General features: G+C 32.4%; 1 protein-coding gene and 2 long non-coding RNA genes across 16 annotated transcripts in view; 1 reads left to right on the plus strand and 2 right to left on the minus strand.

Moving 5' to 3' along the window:
* Positions 1-3,662, minus strand: part of LOC143257438 (uroporphyrinogen-III synthase-like) — a 48,275-nt gene extending 44,613 nt beyond the window's left edge. For 5 of the 7 annotated variants that reach the window (XM_076516127.1, XM_076516129.1, XM_076516123.1 and 2 more), the window contains exon 1: positions 3,249-3,313. In XM_076516127.1, coding sequence (XP_076372242.1) covers positions 3,249-3,281 — 33 coding nt within the window. In that variant the 5' untranslated portion in view covers positions 3,282-3,313. Of the gene's footprint in view, positions 1-3,248; positions 3,314-3,549 lie in introns of those variants that run through there. The other 2 variants (XM_076516125.1, XM_076516124.1) reach the window with 2 other exon arrangements.
* A 9,505-nt stretch (positions 3,663-13,167) lies between these two features.
* On the minus strand, positions 13,168-24,492 carry LOC143257442 (uncharacterized). Of its 8 annotated transcripts, XR_013031847.1 has the most exons (6): positions 24,412-24,492; positions 17,908-18,112; positions 17,506-17,719; positions 16,914-17,091; positions 15,063-15,401; positions 13,168-13,382 (listed from the first exon to the last, which is right to left on the minus strand). It is a non-coding gene; the product is annotated as an uncharacterized LOC143257442 (long non-coding RNA). The 8 variants fall into 8 exon arrangements; XR_013031846.1 differs by lacking the exon at positions 17,506-17,719 and having other exon boundaries at positions 15,307-15,401; XR_013031849.1 differs by lacking the exon at positions 17,506-17,719 and having other exon boundaries at positions 15,133-15,401.
* LOC143257441 (uncharacterized) lies at positions 13,576-21,326 on the plus strand. Its single transcript, XR_013031844.1, has 4 exons — positions 13,576-14,056; positions 18,428-18,519; positions 20,970-21,008; positions 21,189-21,326. It is a non-coding gene; the product is annotated as an uncharacterized LOC143257441 (long non-coding RNA).
* Positions 24,493-26,358: the final 1,866 nt, after the last annotated feature.

Below are 26,358 nucleotides of genomic sequence, written 5' to 3' on the forward strand. Positions count from 1 at the left end.
TCAGTTTGAATAGTTTGATCTAAAACAGCTTCGTTTTTTGTTTGTTTGTTTTTTAAAGAATTTCCAACTCATAAATGAGACACCAAGACTGAAATTCTAATAAACATTTGGCCTGGTTTTTGAATAAATTTGGTATTAATTGAAATGTCATATATTGTTACTAGTTTTTGCCAAATGTTGGTTATTTTTCTGCCTATATCGGAAATATATGGTATGCAACAGTATATGGTTTCATGATTTTTTTATTTGTAAGGTATATTTACTTTTGTTGGTTGATTTTCCTTTATGTCTAGGTGTGTGCGTATTATATTTAACTATGGTTTGTGGAGGAAACTTGTTGATGTTGATGAAGTATTGTTTTATTTTGTCTAATTCATCATTAATTTAATCTGGTGAGCATATTTCGTTTCTTAGTGTGTTGAGTTTTTGTTCTGTTTCATGTGCTGTGTCCCAAGGTATGTATAGTCCGGTATGGATGATTTTTAGGTGGATTTCTGTTTTAAATTGCGTGTCGGTTCTTGTAATTTTGAGTTAAGAAATGATATTTGATTGCTTTCTTTCTGTTCATATGTGAAGTTAATGTTGGGATATATAGAATTAATGTGATTAAAAAAATTAAGCGTGTGTTGTGTGGATGTGAATCTCGCAATCGTGTCGTCTACATATCTGTACCAGTTTAGTGGCTGATGTAATGCTGTGTTCATTGCTTGTGTTTCAACTTGTGTCAGAAAAATATTGGCTAGAATTGGTGATACTGGGTTGCCCATGCTTAGGCAATTTGTTTGTATATAGTTGTGGTTGTTGAACATGAAGTTTATCTTCATTGTTGTGAATTCTATGAGGGTTGCTGGGAATGTCTATTGATGAGTTAGAGTCTCGAATACAGAGTTCTAAAGCTATCTTACAGGTTTCAGTGGTTGGGACTTCTGTAAAGAGGGATATAACATTGAAACTGGCCATTAAGGCTTTATGATTAAGTTGATTAAGATTAGACTTGAAATTAAAAGAGTCTTTGATGAATGAGTTGGCTGATGTTACATATTTGGAGAATGCCCATGCTTTGTATTTACCAAGATTGTAATTAAACAATTCATATGTGGATGTTATTGGTCATATTGGATGATCTAATTTAAGAGGTTTGGGGATGCCGAATATTTGTGGTGTGTGTGAGTCGGTCTTGCGAGGTAGGAATAAAGTTTTGAAACTGTGTTGGCTTTTTCATTTTTAGTGGTAATTTGTTCAGTTGCATTTCATGTGTCTTTGTTGGATTTGTGTGTATTGGTTTTAATTTGTTTTTTCTCCGATAGGATGTTCTTTATTTTTTGGATGTATTCATTCATGTTCATTATGACTATAACGTTTCCTTTATCTGCTTTTAAAATTTTTATGTTTTTGTCTTGTTTTAGGTTTTTAATGGAATTAATGTCTCTTTTTGTAAGATTGTTTTTAGCTTTCTGTTGTGAAATTATGTTGACGGTTTAGTGAGAAAATTATTTGAAAAAATCGTTTAAAATGTTGTTTTTAGGTGTTTTTGGAAAATATAAATTTTTAATTTTTTTGGGAAGTTTGGCTGTCGAAAGTCAATAAAATTGTCAGAGTTGTCTTTCTGTTGGTTGTTTTCTGAGGAAAGTATCACAAGTCTCCTGGCTAGGTCTTCTAAACATGGACCTTAGAACCAACCTAGAAAGTAACCAATATTTGGCAAAAACTAGTTGCAAAATATGACATTCTAGTTAATACCAAATTTATTCAAAAACCAAGCACAAATCTAAGTTCTATATTATGTAAAAACTACAATGACAAACACCACACCAATATTATTTATAAAATACAATGTGATAACTCCCACGACTTCTATATTGGAGAAACAAGTAGAAAAATGGAAACCACATTCAAAGAACACAAATAGTCACCTTCACACATTAGAAAATAACCAACATTTGGCAAAAACTAGTCGCAAAATATGACATTCTAGTTAATACCAAATTTATTCAAAAACCAAGCACAAATCTAAGTTCTATATAATGTAAAAACTACAATGACAAACACCACACCAATATTATTTATAAAATACAATGTGATAACTCCCACGACTTCTATATTGGAGAAACAAGTAGAAAAATGGAAACCACATTCAAAGAACACAAACAGTCACTTTCACACGTTTTGGAACACTGCAATTCAATCTTTGGCTTTCCTTCTATCCAACAGTTCCTCAACTGCAGAAGTAAAACACTGGAATTTATTCTTCAACAGAACAGAATTATTATGATCAATTTCCTAACTTTTAAGTCAAATAGTGTTCTTTCTGCCTTCCTGATTGTCAATGTTAGTTGATATATCTTTTCCATGTAAATGTTTAAGCTCCTCCTGAAATCTTACTGTCATTCTCCACAGTCTACACTTTACCTGCCTCTTCTTTAATGAGGATAATCTCCAATTTACAAATTCTACACATAAATTGCACATCTTCATTACTAGCTTCCTTCAAAATACCTGCCAGTCCAAAGCTCCCAAATGAAATCCCGTCACTGTGCTCGTTACATCTGACAAACTCTTTGAACGCTTGTCTCCAAGTCTTAACCGTTGTATTGATACTTGCAGCCTTACAGTTATCAATACTAATTAGCATAATCTTTTGCTAACAGCTACTACTGAGCTTAACATTTAAGAACCAATTACATTATTTTTTTTATCTCTACTCCTTCTTCACAATAACATAATGAAGTTTAGCTATATAGAACTTTATAAATTAGTATAACTGTCAACATACGTGAGGTTAATAACAAAATATTGTAGTCTGATTTATAATCTACCTATTTTTATAGGCTGGATCTAAACTAGCGATCTTACTTGAAGTAATAAAGTTAATTCTTAAAACACCAAAAGATATTAAAACTTTTATAATAGGCTCGTTACAGTTACTTGAGTTCACTAATTTTTTGCTGTAATAATAAAATACGAAGAGAAAAACAGTTTTAGTAAACTATATTTTAGATTATATTTACTTAATATAAAAATATATTTATCCTGTTCCACGATTTATCACAAGCTTATCTTTAACAAAGCCTAAAGTACCGTTACAATGTTAAGCCTATTTAAAAATTAAACCTTGTTGTAAAATCAACACATTTTAAATTTTAAGTTTAAATTGTGACCATCTTTCTTTTATTTACAAATCAGACTATATCTAGTTGTTATTTAACCCAAATGACTTCGAATTTTAATATCAAGATTAATAAACTCACAAATTTATAAGAGCGACCACTCTCACCCTGCATCTCAAAACAGATTTGATGATGAGCGTTAACATCTAAAAAATATATATATATATATATTTGATAGCATTTAAACGACAAAAAGCAACCTGAGCGTTGAGAGAATTTTTGTTCAATCGGAAATTTAGAATGAACAGATTTAAATAATAACAAATGCAACGAAATGTACAAAATAACATTTGATACACACGTGTTAGAAAAACTACTGTAAAGAAAGGCTCAAATATAAGAATAAACCATTAATATAATGATAAATATGAAATATTATTACTTCATCAGCTTTTGTGTCCTTTCCAACAATATAGTAAGCTACTTTAGAAATACTCAACAATATACACCGTATCTTAGGAACCAAACTATCACTACACTAAGTATCGAAGTCTCTGTGAAAAAAACAACTGCGGCGTATATTTCACAATATTAATTTAACTAACATAATTACAAAGGCTCTTTGGAAGATTTGAGTTGACATTATAATGATGTCTATTTTGGAGTGTTTAACTCATGTATTTGTGTTGCTTCTAATATGCTGTTGGAGGGATATCATAATCTTGACTTTCTTTAGGGGTTTAATCGTAACATCAATAATGGCTTCTATATGCTATTTAATTAAAGTAATGATGGCTTCCAGTAAATGTAAAACCATGGAAGATATGAAAGATGCTTTAAAATATATGTCTAAAGAAATCTGTACGGATATCTTGATATATCTGATTATAGTTGAGGTAGCTGACCTACGACGACTACATTACGTATCCATGATGAATATCGCAAGATACCTGATTAACGTAGTTGTGGTGGTTCTCCTAATCTGTTTAATTACCTCAGCCATGATAAATGCACTAAAACATTCAAATAATGTCTTTATAGTGGTTATCCTAAGTTGTTTCCTTAATATAATCCTGATGGTTCTCAGCAGATGTTTGACGAACATTGTCATGATAGCCGTATTAATATGTTTAACTTCATTATTCATATTAATTGTTTTGATGCGTGTGACTAAAATTGGAATAATAGATATCGTGAGATACTTACCTGAAAAGGTGATGATCAGTATCTTAGAGAAACTGATTAAAGTAATAATAATGACTACACTCCGATTTATAATAAAAAAATACATGATAGCTGTCCCATATATCTCATTTTACGTAGTAATTAAGGTTAAAATATTTTTTTTTAATTTAATACGGAAATGATTAGTGATGTCGATAAACACCCACGTGTAGAGAAATTTTTATGCAAAAACGGCTCGTTTGGGTTGAGAAATTATTTTACATGAAAGAGCGAACAACGTTTCGACCTTCTTCGATCATCGTCAGGTTCACAAAGAAAGAGGTAACTGACCGGAAGCTGACCACATGTTTGGAAGGGGTTGTGCAACTGAGTGTCGGAATGTAGAGGTCGGTGTTAGATGTTTGAATATATAATTTTATTTATTTTATTATATTAATATAGCTATAAAGGCATTCCTTTATATTGGTTTATTTTGGGTTTAAGTTGTTGTATAAGTAAGGCTTCTTTAATTTTGCGTTTGTTTATGTTTGTTTTTTTATTTAGTATTTGAGTGTTTTCTATGGTTATGTTGTGTTTATTTGACTTGCAGTGTTCGAAAACGTGTGAAGGTGACTTTTTATGTCCTTTGAATCTGGTTCCCATTTTTCTACTTGTTTCTCCAATATAAACGTCGTGGCAGTTATCACATTGTATTTTATAAATAATGTTGGTGTGGTGTTTGTCAGTGTAGTTTTTACATGGTATAGACCTCAGTTTTGTGCCTGGTTTTTGAATAAATTTGGTATTAACTGGAATGTCATATTTCGTTACTAGTTTTTGCCAAATGTTGGTTATTTTTCTGCTGATGTCAGGAATATATGGTATGCAGGAGTATATGGTTCAGTGATTTTTTGATTCGTGAGATATATTTACTTTTGTTGATTTTGCTTTCTGTCTAGGTGTGTGCGTATAATGTTTTCTACGGTTTGTGGAGGAAACTTATTGATGTTGATGAAGTATTGTTTCATTTTGTCTAATTCATAGTTAATTTTATCTCGTGAGCATAGTTTTATGGCTGTGTCTATTTGGTTTCTTGATGGTTGATGGTTTTGTGAGACAATTCTTTGAAAAAATCGTTTAAGATGTTGTTTTTGGTGTTTCTGGAAAATATAAATTTTAATTTTACCTGGGAAGTTTGGCTCTTGGATGTCGATAAAATTATCTAAGTTGTCTTCTATCTGTTGGTTGTTTCCTTGTTTTTGTTTTCTGTAGAAAGTATCACAAGTCTCCTGGCAAGATTTTCTAAACATGTTTTGATTTCTATAGTTGAAATGTACCTAGGTGCTATTATGAAGTTGAGTCCTTTGGGACTCAGCACATGAAACAAAACAAAAACTCAACATACTAAGAAACCAAATAAACACAGCCATAAAACTATGCTCACCAGATAAAATTAACTATGAATTAGACAAAATAAAACAATACTTCATCAACATCAATAAGTTTCCTCCACAAGCCGTAGAAAACATTACACGCACACACCGAGACAGAAAGCAAAATCAACCAACAAAAGTAAATATATATCACGAATCAAAAATCACGAAACCATATACTGCTGCATACCATATATTCCTGACATTAGCAGAAAAATAACCAACATTTGGCAAAACTATCAACGAAATATGACATTCCAGTTGATACCAAATTTATTCAAAACCAGGCACAAAACTGAGATCTATACTATGTAAAACTACACTGACAAACACCACACCAACATTATTTATAAAATACAATGTGATAACTGCCACGACGTCTATATTGGAGAAACAAGTAGAAAATGGGAACCAGATTCAAAGGACATAAAAAGTCACCTTCACACGTTTTCGAACACTGCAAGTCAAATAAACACAACATAACCATAGAAAACACTCAAATACTAAATAAAGAAACAAACATAAACAAACGCAAAATTAAAGAAGCCTTACTTATACAACAATTTAAACCCAAAATAAACCAATATAAAGGAACGCCTTTATAGCTATATTAATATAATAAAATAAATAAAATTATATATTCAAACATCTAACACCGCCCTTTACATTCCGACATTCAGTTACACAACCCCTTCCAAACATGTGGTCAGCTTCCGGTCAGTTACCTCTTTCTTTGTGAACCTGACGATGACCGAAGAAGGTCGAAACGTTTTTCGCTCTTCCATGTAAAATATTTTCTCAACCCAATCGAGCCATTTTTGCACATGTAGTTATGATGATTGTTACGAGAGAAAAAAAAAAATTCGTATATAGAGAATATAAATTCTTTGATAATTATCAAAATTTTTGTAATCAGTCAAGTAGACTAGTATATGGGAATAACATGTTAAGAAAAATTTAGTGTTTAGTAAACATCAAAGATATCACACACTGTAAAGAACAACATGGAAATGAAATCCAAAGAGCTATTGAAGTGAGTGTAAAATCTTCCAAATAAACAATTTATTCATGTCTTATCTGAATGAGGTTAAACGTTTTATAAACTTAAGAAACACCGAGATAAATTAATTCAGTCAGTATTTATTAGACGATTAGGTGTGACAGCATTATTACAGCTAATTATCTGATTGATAGTTGTACAGAAATATTTGTTCATGTTGATTACTGAATAAAGAAATAGAAGTGAGTGAGTACAAGTGAATTTGTAATAAAATATTACATAACAACTATGCATTTCAAAAAAATTATAAATAATTTAATTATGGGTTCAAAGCCAGGGTGTTTTTTTAAAGTAATTATGACAATAAAAGTACTTTTTTTGCGTTTATTTCTTTTGTATGCAGTAAGATTTTTACAGCTTCTTTGAAGGGAAGAGAAAAATCTGAAGGAATATTACGTGTTTAAGTACAAATTATTCAAAGAATAGTCAATGAACTCCGATGCATGGAGGATGTTGGATGAGCGGTTAAGCTTATGCTAACAGTAATATTTAGCTGAGTTAATAAAACTACAACACATAACCACGATTTTGTGTTAAGATATCTAAAAAGGAGAAAACTGACAGAACCAGAATGTGTAATATTTATAATGAAGATTACACTGAAACCAGAAAATAACCAGTATAGTGATTATTTTTATCACAGTTATTAGGGTGATAACCGTGATTTACTTTAACCATTGACTTGTGAAATACTCGCAATCACTGTAGAGCACGTGGCAAAATATCAAATGACAATTACTGTATCTTTGGTTTTAATAGTTTAGAAACGAAATTTATGGTATATTGATAATGATACAAAATACAGTTAAATTTGAACTCAACATCAAAGTAAACTATCATTAACTGATTACTACTTGGTCCTAGTTATTTAAGAGATTGTGATATAAGTAAAATAGTTTTGTTGTAGAGATTGGCTTTAGTTTTAAGAAAGGAGGTTTTAGGGTTGTTTAAGAGTTCTTCTGGTTTATATGAATTTTACTTCAAAGGTTTTCATCGTTTCTTTGTATTAGTTTCTTGTCAAAACACCTTGGATGTGATAAAATGAAATCAAAATTGGCGACTAAAGTGTTAGCTACACTTAAAGCGTTGATAAGAATTTTACAGCAAATATCCATTCACTGGTTAACCAGTTTCTGTTCAGTTTAGAGTATTATGATGAATAAAACAACAACAACAAAACATCAATGCGTAGCTTATTTAACTGAATATTTAATGTACATTCTTATCAATACTGTCAGTGTAGCTACCAGTTTGGCCTTCAGTTTTATTTTATTCTTTCAAGCTAAGTTAAAAGACTTGATAGTTATTTTAGGTTTGTCAGAAAACCGGGAGGTTCTCAAAATGAATGATTTTGTATTCGCCCCTTTTCTGGCTTTCAGTAATTTTGATGGGTTTATGGTTGTTTCTCTGATAAGTTGATTTGTCGTGGTTCAGGCGTGAAGAAAAACTATAAAGGAGGAGAGTTGTCTTCTTGATGGTGATTTGACAAGGGTGTTTTAAAACTTTCTGCCTGAAATCGATAAACCGATCACGAGCAGCAGATCCAAACAGCAGAGACCCGTCTCATGTAGACCAGCGCATCACGTCCCAAAGAAGACACAAAGCCAGAACTTGAGTTTATTGCATCACAAAGGTCAGTTACATATTACAATTTTACATACAATTATATGCATGGTAATTAACTTTATACTTAACAGAAATTTACAACATATTTTGTTTATAGAGTTCATAGATACAAAACATAAATTATAAAATTACTAAACATTGAATATATTGGTAAAATAGAGAACATAACCTCACATTGAATAATATAAACAAGATACACATGATTATTAATGAATATATTTGGTCCATTGTTTCTTATGGCCATTAAACTGATAAAAGAGGGAGGTAGAGCCACAAGGTAAAACTCTCATGTTGGTTGTTTTAGTGAGTGCTTGTTTTGTGACTAATGTGATTTAAGGGAGGAAAAACTTGGTCCATGAGGCGGCGGGTGTTTGTGCAACATTGAATAGGTTATTTCGGGTTTTGGTCTTATTTTAGTATAATGACGTTGAATTTCTTGTTTTCTATAAGTAAGAGCCGATTGTATAGACGTGAATTCGGTAGGCAATTCGTACTGCTTTTAGTTGGGTAGACTCAAGTGGCACAGCGCAATGTCTGCGAACTTACAATGGCAGAAACTATAGTGGGCAAAGCACAGATAACCCCTCGTGTAGCTTTGTATTTAATAACAACAACAACCTCAAGCCAAGTTTTACAAAGATGTGAGGCATGTTGTATGTTACTGGACATTCGTATTCCACAACAGATTTTATATAGGCATTTTATATTATCATCATCGAAACCCGGTTTTTAGCGTTGTAAGTCAGCAAACATACCGCTGAGACACTGGGGTAAAGGTAAATAGACAATCCACTGCAATTTTTTAATATGTACTGTTTTATAATAGAAAAGGTAGATTGACAAAATACTGCACTTTCTTGGAATGTTCTGTTTTATAACACAAAAGGTAGATAAACAAAATACCGCACTTTCTTGAAAAGTTAGCTAGACATAGTATTGCATTTTCCTGGAATGTCATTTTTATAATACAGAAATATAAATAAATACTACACTTCTCTCAAAATATTGTATTCTGTAATTTTGAATAATTTTGGCTTCTTTTAACTACGAAAGAAAATTACATTAATTAACAAACGAATATATACTGACCAAATAGGAAAGGAATTCGAGTTAATTTTTTTTATTCTTTATAGCAGGGGCGTAGATATTTTACACCCAATGGGGTGGGGTATAATTTTTTCAACCACTTACGTGGATTCTTCAATTTACAAATTGGTAATCTCTGATTACGTTAACCTGAAAGCTGTAAACATGTAGTCACAGAGTAATCTTGTTGCCTGGCCCGGCATGGCCTAGCGTAAGGCGTGCGACTCGTAATCCGAGGGTCGCGGGTTCGCGCCCGCGTCGCGTTAAACATGCTCGCCCTCCCAGCCGTGGGGGTGTATAATGTGACGGTCAATCCCACTATTCGTTGGTAAAAGAGTAGCCCAAGAGTTGGCGGTGGGTGGTGATGACTAGCTGCCTTCCCTCTAGTCTTACACTGCAAAATTAGGGACGGCTAGCACAGATAGCCCTCGAGTAGCTTTGTGCGAAATTCCAAAAACAAACAAACAAACAAAATCTTGTTGCCACGATACTTGCATGTATACTTAGGCCTACTGACTGATACTTACGAACTATCGCTTAGATGGAAAAGCTTAGAAGCACGCCTATGTTGAAGATGTACATTTCGGCTACTGAAAAAGCCTACGTCTAGGCCTAATTATGTAATTCGATTGGTAAGAACACGAGAATCACAAGAACAAACACACAATTTGTAGGCCTGTGACAGAATAAAACAATTCAACAAACCAAACTGTAGGGGGGTGATGATTGTATGCAATATACCCTCAACTAAAATGAAGGGGAGATGTATACCTCCATCCACCCCAGGATCTACGCAGCTGTTCCATAGTTTACAATATCAGAGTGAATCCGGTAAGGTTAAGTTTTATTGGATTTTGCACAGATGTACGAAGACAGACCACGATATCTACAATACTAAAGTCTGTAACATCCACATTGGTAAGACCTACTTGTGATTAGTGTTGTGTTACCTCAGCTGCATAATATTAAAAAAAGGGAAATACGATAAACACAACACTTTATTACTACTAAAATACATGTAAAATGATAATAAATACACGTGATTTTTAACATAAGGATATACTGTTAGTGCAATCAGTACAAACATTTTAAATAATTAAAACTACAAAGTCGTTTATTTTAAGAAGTTTAAGAAAGCCTTCTTCTTGTAGCCCATGCTAGATGTAGAGCAACAAACAGTTAATTGAGTATATCCAACACAGGTTAAGGAACCGTGTCATCTGAAGCATGTGCTCTACTAGTCACTGCAAATAATGAGAGTTTTCCAGGCTAGTAAGCAAGTAGACACCTAAGGAACTTGATAAGGAAAACATTAACAATGAGAGACGTCTGTTTTAACCACTAGGAGGAACCGCGTAGACTACTGTTACAGCTTTAGTTCGAAGTTACGTGTGTCTTGACCGCTAAGAGGAACAAGGTAAGCTACTTTTACAACTTCAGTTTGAATTTACATCTATCTTAACCACTAGGAGGAACCAGGTAATTTATTGTTAGAACTTTATTTAGAAGTTACGTCTGTCTTAACAATTAGGAGGAACTAAGTTAGCTGTTGTTAGAACTTTAGTCAGAAGTTACGTCTTTCTTAACCATTAGGAAAAACCAAGTTAGCTATTCACTTGATGTATCAGATTAAGTTTAAGAAAGCCTTCTTCTTGTAGCCCATGCTAGATGTAGAGCAACAAACAGTTAATTGAGTATATCCAACACAGGTTAAGGAACCGTGTCATCTGAAGCATGTGCTCTACTAGTCACTGCAAATAATGAGAGTTTTCCAGGCTAGTAAGCAAGTAGACACCTAAGGAACTTGATAAGGAAAGCATTAACAATGAGAGACGTCTGTTTTAACCACTAGGAGGAACCGGGTAGTCTACTGTTACAGCTTTAGTTCGAAGTTACGTGTGTCTTGACCGCTAAGAGGAACAAGGTAAGCTACTTTTACAACTTTAGTTTGAATTTACATCTATCTTAACCACTAGGAGGAACCAGGTAATCTATTGTTAGAACTTTATTTAGAAGTTACGTCTGTCTTAACAATTAGGAGGAACTAAGTTAGCTGTTGTTAGAACTTTAGTCAGAAGTTACGTCTTTCTTAACCATTAGGAGAAACCAAGTTAGCTATTCACTTGATGTATCAGATTAAGTTTAAGAAAGCCTTCTTCTTGTAGCCCATGCTAGATGTAGAGCAACAAACAGTTAATTGAGTATATCCAACACAGGTTAAGGAACCGTGTCATCTGAAGCATGTGCTCTACTAGTCACTGCAAATAATGAGAGTTTTCCAGGCTAGTAAGCAAGTAGACACCTAAGGAACTTGATAAGGAAAGCATTAACAATGAGAGACGTCTGTTTTAACCACTAGGAGGAACCGGGTAGACTACTGTTACAGCTTTAGTTCGAAGTTACGTGTGTCTTGACCGCTAAGAGGAACAAGGTAAGCTACTTTTACAACTTTAGTTTGAATTTACATCTATCTTAACCACTAGGAGGAACCAGGTAATCTATTGTTAGAACTTTATTTAGAAGTTACGTCTGTCTTAACAATTAGGAGGAACTAAGTTAGCTATTGTTAGAACTTTAGTCAGAAGTTACGTCTTTCTTAACCATTAGGAGAAACCAAGTTAGCTATTCACTTGATGTATCAGATTAAGTTTAAGAAAGCCTTCTTCTTGTAGCCCATGCTAGATGTAGAGCAACAAACAGTTAATTGAGTATATCCAACACAGGTTAAGGAACCGTGTCATCTGAAGCATGTGCTCTACTAGTCACTGCAAATAATGAGAGTTTTCCAGGCTAGTAAGCAAGCAGACACCTAAGGAACTTGATAAGGAAAACATTAACAATGAGAGACGTCTGTTTTAACCACTAGGAGGAACCGGGTAGACTACTGTTACAGCTTTAGTTCGAAGTTACGTGTGTCTTGACCGCTAAGAGGAACAAGGTAAGCTACTTTTACAACTTCAGTTTGAATTTACATCTATCTTAACCACTAGGAGGAACCAGGTAATTTATTGTTAGAACTTTATTTAGAAGTTACGTCTGTCTTAACAATTAGGAGGAACTAAGTTAGCTGTTGTTAGAACTTTAGTCAGAAGTTACGTCTTTCTTAACCATTAGGAAAAACCAAGTTAGCTATTCACTTGATGTATCAGATTAAGTTTAAGAAAGCCTTCTTCTTGTAGCCCATGCTAGATGTAGAGCAACAAACAGTTAATTGAGTATATCCAACACAGGTTAAGGAACCGTGTCATCTGAAGCATGTGCTCTACTAGTCACTGCAAATAATGAGAGTTTTCCAGGCTAGTAAGCAAGTAGACACCTAAGGAACTTGATAAGGAAAGCATTAACAATGAGAGACGTCTGTTTTAACCACTAGGAGGAACCTGGTAGACTACTGTTACAGCTTTAGTTCGAAGTTACGTCTGTCTTAACCACTAGGAGGAACCAAGTTAGCTATTGTTAGAACTTTAGTCAAAAGTTACATCTTTCTTAACGACTAAAATGAATCAAGTTAGCTATTGTTAGAACTTTAGTTACAGAATAATCCGTTGAAACATCAACAGTTATACTATTAAAACAGTTTTATTATAAACCTTTGTAAGTGCTGTTTTCAAGCGTAGTTTACGTTATTATAGATAAGCACTGACAAACATAATCCATCTGGTTTACGTGTTATAAAGGAACGATATCAAAATTCAAAAAATAACTATTTAATGTGTTTATATACATGAACCTTCCTGTTAGTGTATAGGTATATCATATTAAACATGAAAAGGACTTCCGTTACAACAGTCTCTTCACTTCAACATAATATCAACAATCCAACACAACTTTTACACTCCATTGATTTTAGCCATCCATGTAGAATGCAGACTCTGGACTCCATAAGTATTATATTTTAAGCAAAAGCTGTTAAAACAAAGAAATGAAACAGTTTTAATAAAAATAATACAGTCACACACACACACACATATATATGTATACACACGTACAAAATAATACACTAAAATATATATATATATATATATATACACATTTACAAAACAAAGCATGTTTTCGTGTTCTCCATACTGAGGTGTTTTTTATTAATTTTGTGAGATAACAGCTGCTAGCAAACTGAGAAATTCGTCCCTAAAATCTAAAGATGTCTTTGATGTAAAGGAATGTATCGTGTATTAGGGTTAGCGAGCCTAGAAGATCACTTCCTGATATAGGTTAAATAACGTTCGTTATCACCTTTATTATTTATGTAAAATATTTTCCTAATTTTACAAAACTGATCCTCCTGATTTCTAGCAGCAGACGTAAAATAACGAAAAGACCAAAAGTTAAGAGTCATTCTGGATCGCGTTAAAACACACTATAAAGAATCTCACTGAATCTAGTCTTGTTTTCAGAGATTCAGACTTGTTATAGTTTGGCCTATATAGCCCTATGATATTTAGGTTACGTACCCTTTGGCAAGAGAAGCGTTAACAAGGAAATTAAATAAAATATTGCCATGATGCTCCTCGTTCTGGTTTCTTGTGTCAATATTCCTCCAGTGTAAAGTAGGTGTTGAGATTCTTGAACGTTACCACAGGGTAAGTGAGAAAACCATATACCTAGTCCTTCAGTATTACTACAGTAACAACAGAATGTTTATACCTAGTCCTCCAGTGCTGCTACAATAACAATATAACGTATATACTTAGTCCTTCAGTGTTACTACAATAACAATATAACGTGTATAACTAGCCTTTCAGTGTTACTACTATAACAACAGAATGCATGTACCTAATCCTTCAGTGTTAGTATAATAACAACATAGTGTATATACCTAATCCTTCAGTACTACTGTGGTAAAAACGTGATGTGTACCTAGTCCTTCAATGGTACCACAGTTACGACAGAGTATTATATATACACACACATCTAATCTTTCAGTGGCACTACAATAATAACAGAATGTATATGCCTATTTCACCAGTGGTATGAAAATAATAGGAATTTCCTCAAAACTCTTTAACAGAACATTTGGGCTACCTTTAAAACAGACTTATTTTTTCACAGCCTTCCTTTTCCAAAGTTAAAATTGATAATCAACAGAAGGGGATTTTTCACGTTTATTAGAAAAAGTCAAAATTTTCCTATTTGTTCATATTATTATTTTACAAGTCTATAGCAAAATGAACTGTTTCTTTCGCAATAAAACCAAAACAGACAACTATACCAAACGCTATCTAAAAGTTGATTATTTTTCATTGAAAGTTGATCTCCGTGGTTACAACTAGATAATAGATGTGATGTTGTTCTGAGGGGTTGCATGTGTACACGACGCGTGTTTACACCAAATCTGAGAAACAAAGAAATTTGGGTCAGTACATAATTGCAAGACACAAAGCTTTATTTAAAACACTGTTTTAGTCGTATTTATTGTATTTGAAAAGGCTGCTTCTTTACTGGTAGAGTTTTATTACATGTTCACTGAGGGTTGTGTCTTACTCTGGACATATTTAACTATTACTGTGCATTAGAAAAACCAACGTATAAATAATAAATAATTAAAAGCATAATTTAAAATTATGTTTGATCAGATTAAGTACTTACACTGATGACAAGTTTGGTGAGATCTCCAGTACTTACACTGATGACAAGTTTGATCAGATTAAGTACTTACAGTGATGACAAGTTTGATGAGATCCAGTACTTACACTGATGACAAGTTTGGTGAGATCTCCAGTACTTACACTGATGACAAGTTTGATCAGATTAAGTACTTACACTGATGACAAGTTTGGTGAGATCTCCAGTACTTACACTGATGACAAGTTTGATCAGATTAAGTACTTACACTGATGAGAAGTTTGTGAGATCTCCAGTACTTACACTGATGACAAGTTTGATCAGATCCACTACTTACACTGCTGATCTCGGTAACACAGTGATCTAACGAAATAGAAATAACTTTGTTTATATCATTATGTAGAATGATATGGCTTTACCATCTTTACAAAATAATCCAAAACACACATCTGACAATATAAAATATCACAAGTATTTTGTTCAAATGTTGCTTATTTCATTACCAACAGTTAATTTTAACATGGTAACAAAACTAACATGCTAGCCAGCCATGGTAACAAAACTAATGTTTTAATCAACGTTTATTGTGATCCAAATCAGATATATGATGATTGGACTTATGCTCTGAAACTGATCATCTGAGCTCACACTATATCCACTAGATTTGCATAAGCTTCTCTCACTTGCCTCTTTTAAAGTCAATCACAGAATTTAAAGTATTTCAAATTGTTTCTGAACAATGTCCAGACCTCAGTAAAGAAATATTGATGTTTTACCACTTGAAAAACCATCAGATGAATGAAAACTGGCTGATCAGAGCAGGTTAATACAAATTGGTTACATGTACCATTAGCATGAATGTAGCACTATATCCAAACCAATATTACACATCTGGAGAGCTTCATTCAAAACACAAACAGATGACCAGTATCTGCCAATTTAGGTCACCCACAACTAAAACTATTACCAGAGAACCAGTCTTAACAATGCCATCCGTTTACCAGACATAGCGGAAACTGGATAATGTGTCCATGTACAGACGGTTAGAGCCAGACTTTATGTGGTAAACTGAATGATGTATCAGTTCTGGATGGTTACACACTCAGTGAGGTGTATTCTCATCACAAAAATGACACAAGATATGTAGAGATAGTTTGTGGGCTAATTTGAAATAGTTATTACATTGACCATAATTTAATAGGAGATGATGTACATACTATGTACAGCTGTCAATGTACCCCTACTTAATTAAGACATCTTAAGATGTCTTAAGAGTACATCATAGGTTATAATGGCTATAAACTTTATAATGTTTAGGTATATTTGTATAAACAAATAATGGCTATAAACTTTATAATGTTTAGGTACATTTGTATAAACAAATAATAGCTATAAACTTTATAATGTTTATGTACATTTATATAAACAAATAATGGCTATAAACTTTATAATGTTTATGTACAGTTATAAAAAGAAATAATGGCTATAAACTTTATAATGTTTATGCACAGTTATAAAAAGAAATAATGGCTATAAACTTTATAATGTTTATGTACAGTTATAAAAAGAAATAATGGCTATAAACTTTATAATGTTTATGTACAGTTTTATAAACCAATAATTTTTAAAAATACATTTTGATATATATCTCTGCTGTGTTAGTACTTATTTTGTTTTTTAATGTAATTACTAATGGTTTTGGTCTGTTAATTTTATAGATATAATAAACTGTTATCAGTCCCATATCACTGTGTTGTTTTATAAATGTATCTATTGTTGAAGGAGTTATTCATACAAAGCTTTTAGTTGAATTTTATTCAGTTTGTTTAAAGTTAGGCACAAAACTAAACAATGAGATATGTTTGCTCTTCCTACCATGGGTATCGAAACCAGTTTCTAGCAATGTAAGTCCGAACACATACTGCTGTGAATTTTATTCAGTGATTTGGAAAGTTACAATATGTCATCATTCTAATAACATTCAATTATTAATACTTTAAACAGCAGGCATAATTCATGTTGTGGTTCCAGAAGATAAACAATCTTTAAAAACCTGAGAAATAAAAAATAAACACACATGTACACAGAAAGTGAAGCCATTTTATATCAATACAAACCAAAGCTAAAACTACTGTAAGAAACGTACTAGAGAATAGTGAGTGTTTAATTTCAAATAATGAAAAGTTACTTATCTATAAATTCAAATATTGAATTACACCATTAAAAGGACTGAAAACAAACCAGATTCATATGAAACAGTTGTCATAAACAAACACTGTCTTTTCACTTTACCAATACTGAAGTAAAAAATGATTAACACTTGACAATATAATTATGAAGAATTTAACAATCATTAAGTCATGAAATAATCCAAATAATAACACAACACTAAGCAGTCTTGCTTATCCAGAAATCAGCCCTTCTTCAATAAAATTATTATCAACAATTTTTAACACTATATACAAACACTGTTCTTAGTTCATATCCTAAGTCTTCTTATATAGTCTACACCAACATTTGTTCTCCTCTCTTCTCTCATGAATTATATTATTGGATAATGATGTTATTGTGCAGTAAAGGCCCTCTCTCTACCAATAGGAGAGTGATGTCAATTCCATGTTTGCTAGCTCCATCTGTACTCATAAATCTTCATTATTGATGAGAAAAGAAGTCGTAAGTTCCTAAAACAAAGTATACACATCAGGAAACTTGTGAGTGAAGTGGCTATTTAATAGGTGGAACAGGGTACAGATGGTCTACTATGAGGTACATCGCTCTTAATACATTATAATCTGTAAAGCAGATTCACTGGATAGATGTTCATGAGGTCGAGTGTTTAAAAATAAATAGTTAAAGATCTGGTACTTACTCTATTATTGATATATAAAACCACCATGAAATTGTCAGAATGGATAATAATCAAACCATCCACTAACATTGGTACGAAATGTAAACATCTCCGTTTGATAGAATAAAGGTCGAGCACACTGATGTGGAGGAATTGCTTATGCTGCTCCAGATGTCTGAGGTGAGATAGCTATTCAGAGATGTACCACAACCAGAAAGATAAGCATCTGTGAAGAGATGTAGGTCTGGTTTGAATTGATTGTGATTTATGACATAAAAACTACTTCATAAGTAGCTGAAGCCTCAAATATTGATCAACATTGGGAATAGAACCCTGGATTTTAGTGTTATAAGTCCATAAACTTAAAATTGATCCATCGATAACCCAACAGTAGAAAAAACTAAAATAAATAGTATACGTCTGCATGTAAAATATAAGTAACTTTTACACGTGAAACTGGTTAATGTCGTCCTTGTGTACAGTGAGCTTATAATATAAATCAGTCAGTTATGAAGTTAACTGGAAATTCTTTGTTTTCCAGAACGAGAGTTTAGGTGGGAGTTGCCTGAAAGCTAGTGTCATGCAAATACTTAAGAAAGATGCTAACAGAAGATAAAATCTTTCTCTGAAATGGTAAGTATCTGATTGAAACAAATTTTTATGTAAGAAAATGTTAACTTTCCAAAATCAGATCTGTGGTGACTAACCAGCAGGAGATAATACAAGGGGTTGGGGGTTCCATCTTCTCCTTTACATTTGATGATGTGTTAAAATCTTCCTTTTTTGTACTTTTATGTTTTGCATGTTGTTTGTTAGTGTTTCCTTTATTATATAGTTGTTAATTAACTAAAGTTTCAAAATTCACTCTAGATGAAATTGAATCTTGAATTTCATATGAATTTTAATACCCTTTTCACTGAGGAAAATTTTCAAAACATTTCTCAATGGGGCTGAATTTTCTTCCTTTTATTTTAGGTTGATCCACTTCTAATCTGTCTTATACTGAAATTATTTCTATTTTGAGAGTCATGTCTATGATGGAAGTCTCTATACCTTTGACTCATACTTACTTTCTATTCACGTTACTGAGTATGATTGAATTAATGGAAGATTTCTGTAGGTTCACTGAAATTCTCTACAGAATGGAACATAGCTGTGAAATGATGTCCACATAATGAGAGAAGATACAGAATGGAACACAGCTGTGAAATGATATACACATAATGAGAGAAGATACAGAATGGAATATAGCTGTGAAATGATGTCCACATAATGAGAGAAGATACAGAATGGAACACAGCTGTGAAATCATGTACACATAATGAGAGGATGGCTGAATACTGTCCTCAAGAGGAAACAAAGTTGACAAAGCCTTAAGTTGTAGATGGAAATAAATAAACAAGCTAAATTTTCCATTGAAAATGGGAGATGAAAGAGATTAAAACCATAGGAAGTGAAGTTGTAGGCTGCATGATGAAAATCACTAATATATGAAAATAAGCTGTTACGTCATCAACATGTAACTACTTTACCTAGCCATTGTTGAGATTTGACTTATGTGAGGTAGTTCTTCTCTCACAATAGAGACAGAAATAGTAATACAAGCTTGTAAGTTCATAAGCTTAAAAATATAAGTCAAAAACCAAAGTAAATCTCTATCATTTAAAAATGCATCTTTCGAATGCAGAACTATATAGGGAGCTAACAATTTGGTAGGTGGTGTCCACTCTAACTGTTAGAAAGCAAATGTATCATCCCACTTTTGCCACTCTCTTGCTTTACATGTGGCTTTTGGACAAGCTGCACATGTACTTTCCATTCCTATATCCTTTTTCCTTTGTTCCATATCAGAGAAGATTATAACTGGCTGAGTATTCCACAATCTACAAAATCCTACTGATTATTTTGTGAGAGAATTGGTTTTAGAAAGGAATTTGACCAACCAAATAATATTAGTTGACTAAGGAACCCTCATCATACTTTCTCCAGCTTGTTTATTCCTGGGAGGTCTGGTACAGAAAAAGAGATGGACCAGTCTAGATGTATTGGTAAATAAGATAAACCAGACAGCATATCTACAGTTAAGAATGTCATACTCATTTTTACATACAATTTAGTGACCTAGACTTTCAAGATGGAAGAATAATATACTTGGTTAGTGTGTTTTCTCACTGGCTTATTTCTCTTACAAAAATAACATTCCAACCAGATTCTTTGGACACTTTCCGAGGACTGCTTGTCTAGGTTCCTAAACCAAGTAAATGTGAGATCCCCAGTGACATTCCTGTTGTTACATTAGTTTCAGTAAGATATCGAATCAAAGTTAATATTTTCTTACAGTGAAAATATATTTCTGACAGATACTATACTCTCCTCACACTTCTGGTGCTTCTTTTCTGACTAATACAGAATTGAAGAATGTGTACTACAGTAAACAGGAAGTTAGCTGTGATAGTGGTGTGTGTTTTAGTGAAGAGTTGTTCTTGGACATTTACATGCTACAACGCAGCTAAATCACATTGAAACGTAAAGTAGGTGGGAGTTTCAAGGCTAGGAGAGAGTATAAACATTTTCACTCTTTGAAGGTTGCAATGAACAATAAGAATTCTTATTGAAAATAGTATGAAAACTGATATTTTAGGGTATGTACAGTGATATGATATAACTTCCTATGTATACATAACACATAAACCATCAGTTATAAATATAACTAGAAAAATAAAACTGAATATAACACATGGCAACCGATAATGTACTTAATATTTAAAATTAATTTATAAATAAAATCAGGTATAATAACTTTATATCAAACACAAAATATTTAAATAAAAATGTTGTTGAATAACTTATTGAAAAAATATGTCGAGGAATAAATATTTTTGCAAGTATAACATCATACAACATGAAATTATATTGTGTGTGTGTTATTATAACATTATATAACATTAAATTATATTGTGTGTGTTATTATAACATTATATTGTGTGTGTGTGTGTGTTATTTTGTAATAAAGCCATATCGAGCTATCTGACATGTTCACTGATGACAATGAAAACCCTGATTTTATCCTTGTAATTCTGTAGTAAAGTGCTGTACCACCTCGGGTTTCCAAGAAATTCCAGGTATGTCAGTGTTTTTAAATATTTTAATCTAACCTAGACTGTGCTAACGTATCTACTTAAATAGATGTTACAAACTTGGGACTTCCTAATAGAGCCACAAGTCTATTCATGTGTTATTACTGATATAGTCACCAATATGGTTGCCTTCAAACTTTACTCATCTTGGCTCATTTATTGTAGATGATATTTAAGTCACAGTGTGGGGATGCTTTCTCGGTAAACACAGATGAATTCCTTTGAGATGGACCAAAATTACCAAGAGGTTTCAGAGATGTCACAGAAAATTAAAGTATATCTAAGGGTAAAAATGTAGTACTACTCAGTTACACAGTTTACCACATCACTCTAAGTAACAAAACATCACTGGAGAACACAAGTTACAGCAAAATATACTTTGAACTTTAAATACGAACAATTAATGTGGACTTAAATCGAGAGGTGAAAATGTAAAAACGTACAAATTACATGGTCAGCAATTAAGTAATAAAGATATTTCACAAGGAAAACATCAGTACTTATTAAAACTAGATTTATTTTAATATGTTAAATATCATGAGATCAGTTAAAATAATCTATGAAGTTTAAAACGTATTATATTCAATTTTTACAAACTTATCACTGAGAAAGAGAATATGTTTTGGAAAAAATTATCTATCACAAGTGTCAATCATGTCTTAGTTGTGTACAGTTTCAAAAATTAATATTTTCATTCTTTATTGTACAATAAATTACTTGAATAAATATCTCTATAAATGATTCCTTTTAGTGAATATTTGTTAGCTCGTAAAAAGTTTATCATATCATATTTTACTTCATCTTTCATTATATTTTAATTTTTTACATATATTTTTCTTTTATTCTTACCTATCAATTTAACTTGTAATGAGACATATCTAATATTTATACAATAAACAATATTTAACAGTTTTACAGACATTTCAGTTTGAATAGTTTGATCTAAAACAGCTTCGTTTTTTTTTTTTTTTTAAAGAATTTCCAACTCATAAATGAGACACCAAGACTGACATTCTAATGAACATTTGGCCTGGTTTTGAATAAATTTGGTATTAATTGAAATGTCATATTTTGTTACTAGTTTTGCCAAATGTTGGTTATTTTTCTGCCTATATCGGAAATATATGGTATGCAACAGTATATGGTTTCATGATTTTTTTATTTGTAAGGTATATTTACTTTTGTTGGTTGATTTTCCTTCATGTCTAGGTGTGTGCGTATAATATTTAACTATGGTTTGTGGAGGAAACTTGTTGATGTTGATGAAGTATTGTTTTATTTTTCTAATTCATCATTAATTTTATCTGGTGAGCATATTTCGTTTCTTAGTGTGTTGAGTTTTTGTTCTGTTTCATGTGCTGAGTCCCAAGGTATGTATAGTTCGGTATGGATGATTTTTCGGTGGATTTCTGTTTTAAATTGCGTGTCGGTTCTTGTAATTTTGAGTTTAAGAAATGATATTTGATTGCTTTCTTTCTGTTCACATGTGAAGTTAATGTTGGGATATATAGAGTTAATGTGATTAAAAAAAATTAAGCGTGTGTTGTGTGGATGTGAATCTCGCAATCGTGTCGTCTACATATCTGTACCAGTTTAGTGGCTGATGTAATGCTGTGTTCATTGCTTGTGTTTCAACTTGTGTCAGAAAAATATTGGCTAGAATTGGTGATACTGGGTTGCCCATGCTTAGGCGATTTGTTTGTATATAGTTGTGGTTGTTGAACATGAAGTTTGTCTTCATTGTGGTGAATTCTATGAGGGTTGCTAATTGGTTGCTGGGAATGTCTATTGATGAGTTAGAGTCTCGGATACAGAGTTCTAAGGCTATCTTACAGGTTTCAGTGGTTGGGACTTCTGTAAAGAGGGATATAACATTGAAACTGGCCATTAAGGCTTTATGATTAAGTTGATTAAGATTAGACTTGAAATTAAAAGAGTCTTTGATGAATGAGTTGGCTGATGTTTCATATTTGGAGAATGCCCATGCTTTGTATTTACCAAGATTGTAATTAAACAATTCATATGTGGATGTTATTGGTCATATTGGATGATCTAATTTAAGAGGTTTGGGGATGCCGAATATTTGTGGTGTTCGTGAGTCGGTCTTGCGTAGGTAGGAATAAAGTTTTTGAAACTGTGTTGGCTTTTTCATTTTTAGTGGTAATTTGTTCAGTTGCATTTCATGTGTCTTTGTTGGATCTGTGTGTATTGGTTTTAATTTGTTTGTGTCCGATAGGATGTTCTTTATTTTTTGGATGTATTCATTCATGTTCATTATGACTATAACGTTTCCTTTATCTGCTTTTAAAATTTTTATGTTTTTGTCTTGTTTTAGGTTTTTAATGGAATTAATGTCTCTTTTTGTAAGATTGTTTTTAGCTTTCTGTTGTGAAATTATGTTGATGGTTTAGTGAGAAAATTATTTGAAAAATTCGTTTAAAATGTTGTTTTTAGGTGTTTCTGGAAAATATAAATTTTAATTTTTTTGGAAAGTTTGGCTATTGAAAGTCAATAAAATTGTCAGAGTTGTCTTTCTGTTGGTTGTTTTCTAAGGAAAGTATCACAAGTCTCCTGGCTAGGTATTCTAAACATGTTTTAATTTCTAATGTTGGACCTTAGAACCAACCTAGAAAATAACCAATATTTGGCAAAACTAGTCGCAAAATATGACATTCTAGTTAATACCAAATTTATTCAAAAACCAAGCACAAATCTAAGTTCTATATTATGTAAAAACTACAATGACAAACACCACACCAATATTATTTATAAAATACAATGTGATAACTCCCACGACTTCTATATTGGAGAAACAAGTAGAAAAATGGAAACCACATTCAAAGAACACAAGTAGTCACCTTCACACATAAGAAAATAACCAACATTTGGCAAAAACTAGTCGCAAAATATGACATTCTAGTTAATACCAAATTTATTCAAAAACCAAGCACAAATCTAAGTTCTATATTATGTAAAAACTACACTGACAAACACCACACCAACATTATTTATAAAATACAATGTGATAACTGCCACGACTTCTATATTGGAGAAACAAGTAGAAAAATGGGAACCAGATTCAAAGGACATAAAAAAGTCACCTTCACACGTTTTGGAACACTGCAAGTCAAATAAACACAACATAACCATAGAAAACACTCAAATACTAAATAAAGAATCAAACATAAACAAACGCAAAATTAAAGAAGCCTTACTTATACAACAACTTAAACCCAAAATAAACCAATATAAAGGAACGCCTTTATAGCTATATTAATATAATAAAATAAATAAAATTATATATTCAAACATCTAACACCGCCCTCTACATTCCGACACTCAGTTACACAACCCCTTCCAAACATGTGGTCAGCTTCCGGTCAGTTACCTGACAATGACTGAAGAAGGTCGAAACGTTGTTCGCTCTTCCATGTAAAATATTTTCTCAACCCAATCGAGCCATTTTTGCACATGTAGTTATGATGATTGTTACGAGAAAAAAAAAAATCGTATATAGAGAATATAAATTGTTTGATAATTATCAAAATTGTTGTAATGTAATCAGTCAAGTAGACTAGTATATGGGAGTGACATATGAAGAAAACTTTAGTTTTAGTAAATATAAAAGATATCACACACGGTAAAGAACAACATGGAAATGAAATCCAAAGAGCTATTGAAGTGAGTGTAAAATCTTCCAAATAAACAATTTATTCATGTCTTATCTGAATGAGGTTAAACGTTTTATAAACTTAAGAAACACCGAGATAAATTAATTCAGTCAGTATTTATTAGACGATTAGGTGTGACAGCATTATTATAGCTAATTATCTGATTGATAGTTGTACAGAAATATTTGTTCATGCTGATTACTGAATAAAGAAATAGAAGTGAGTGAGTACAAGTGAATTTGTAACAAAATATTACATAACAACTATGCATTTCAAAAAAATTATAAATAATTTAATTATGGGTTCAAAGCCAGGGTGTTTTTTAAAGCAATTATGACAATAAAAGTACTTTTTTGCGTTTATTTCTTTTGTATGCAGTAAGATTTTTACAGCTTTTTTGAAGGGAAGAGAAAAATCTGAAGGAATATTACGTGTTTAAGTACAAATTATTCAAAGAATAGTCAATGAACTCCGATGCATGGAGGATGTTGGATGAGCGGTTGAGCTTATGCTAACAGTAATATTTAGCTGAGTTAAGAAAACTACAACACATAACCACGATTTTGGTTATCTAAAAAGGAGAAAACTGACAGAACCAGAATGTGTAATATTTATAATGAAGATTACACTGAAACCAGAAAATAACCAGTATAGTGATTATTTTTATCACAGTTATTAGGGTGATAACCGTGATTTACTCTTATTCAGTTACGTTTTTTCGTTTTGTAGACCTAACAAACGAAATATTTTTATAACTTTTCTATGAAATATTATTTTAAGTAACTATTCCATTTCTAACAAACAAAATACTTTCTTTTCTTAACAAAACTAATATTTCGTTTTTAAACATATCAGAAGGCCTGGCATGGCCAAGCGCGTAAGGGCGTGCGACTAATAATCCGAGGGTCGCGGGTTCGCGCCCGCATCGCGCTAAACATGCTCGCCCTTCCAGCCGTGGGGGTGTATATAAAATGACGGTCAATCCCACTATTCGTTGGTAAAAGAGTAGCCCAAGAGTTGGCGGTGAGTGGTGATGACTAGCTGCCTTCCCTTTAGTCTTACACTGCTAAATAGCCCTCGAGTAGCTTTGTGCGAAATTCCCAAACAGACAGACCGATAAACATATCAGTAAACTATTCATAAATATCTCGTTAGTTTTTAGGCCTAACAACAACAGTATTGCTGTAAAAATCACCATTTGTGGGCTGGAGAGACTAATACTTTTTTGTAGTTTTCATTACGAAAACAGTGCGATGAATTTGTTTTTGAATTTCGCGCAAAGCTACTCGAGGGCCATCTGCGTTAGTCGTCCCTAATTTTGCAGTGTAAAACTAGAGTCATCACCACCCACCGCCAACTCTTGGGCTACTCTTTTATCAACGAATAGTGGGATTGATCGTCACTTAAAACAGTTCTAACAGGTTTTAACAACTGTGGAGTGACATGCATTAAAATATGTGAAAATTATATGAAAAATATGCACGGAACTGTAGATCTAACTGTAATACTATCACATTGAAATAGTGTGCAATTTTTATCTGTTGTACTGTCACAGAGACATAGTGTGCAAGTTTTATCTGCAGTTCTGTCACAGAGAAATAGTGTGCAATTTTTATCTGCAGAATTGTCACAGAGAAATAGTGTGTAATTTTTATCTGCAGTAC

Source organism: Tachypleus tridentatus, chromosome 7, assembly GCF_004210375.1.
Source record: "Tachypleus tridentatus isolate NWPU-2018 chromosome 7, ASM421037v1, whole genome shotgun sequence".
Taxonomy (NCBI): domain Eukaryota; kingdom Metazoa; phylum Arthropoda; class Merostomata; order Xiphosura; family Limulidae; genus Tachypleus; species Tachypleus tridentatus.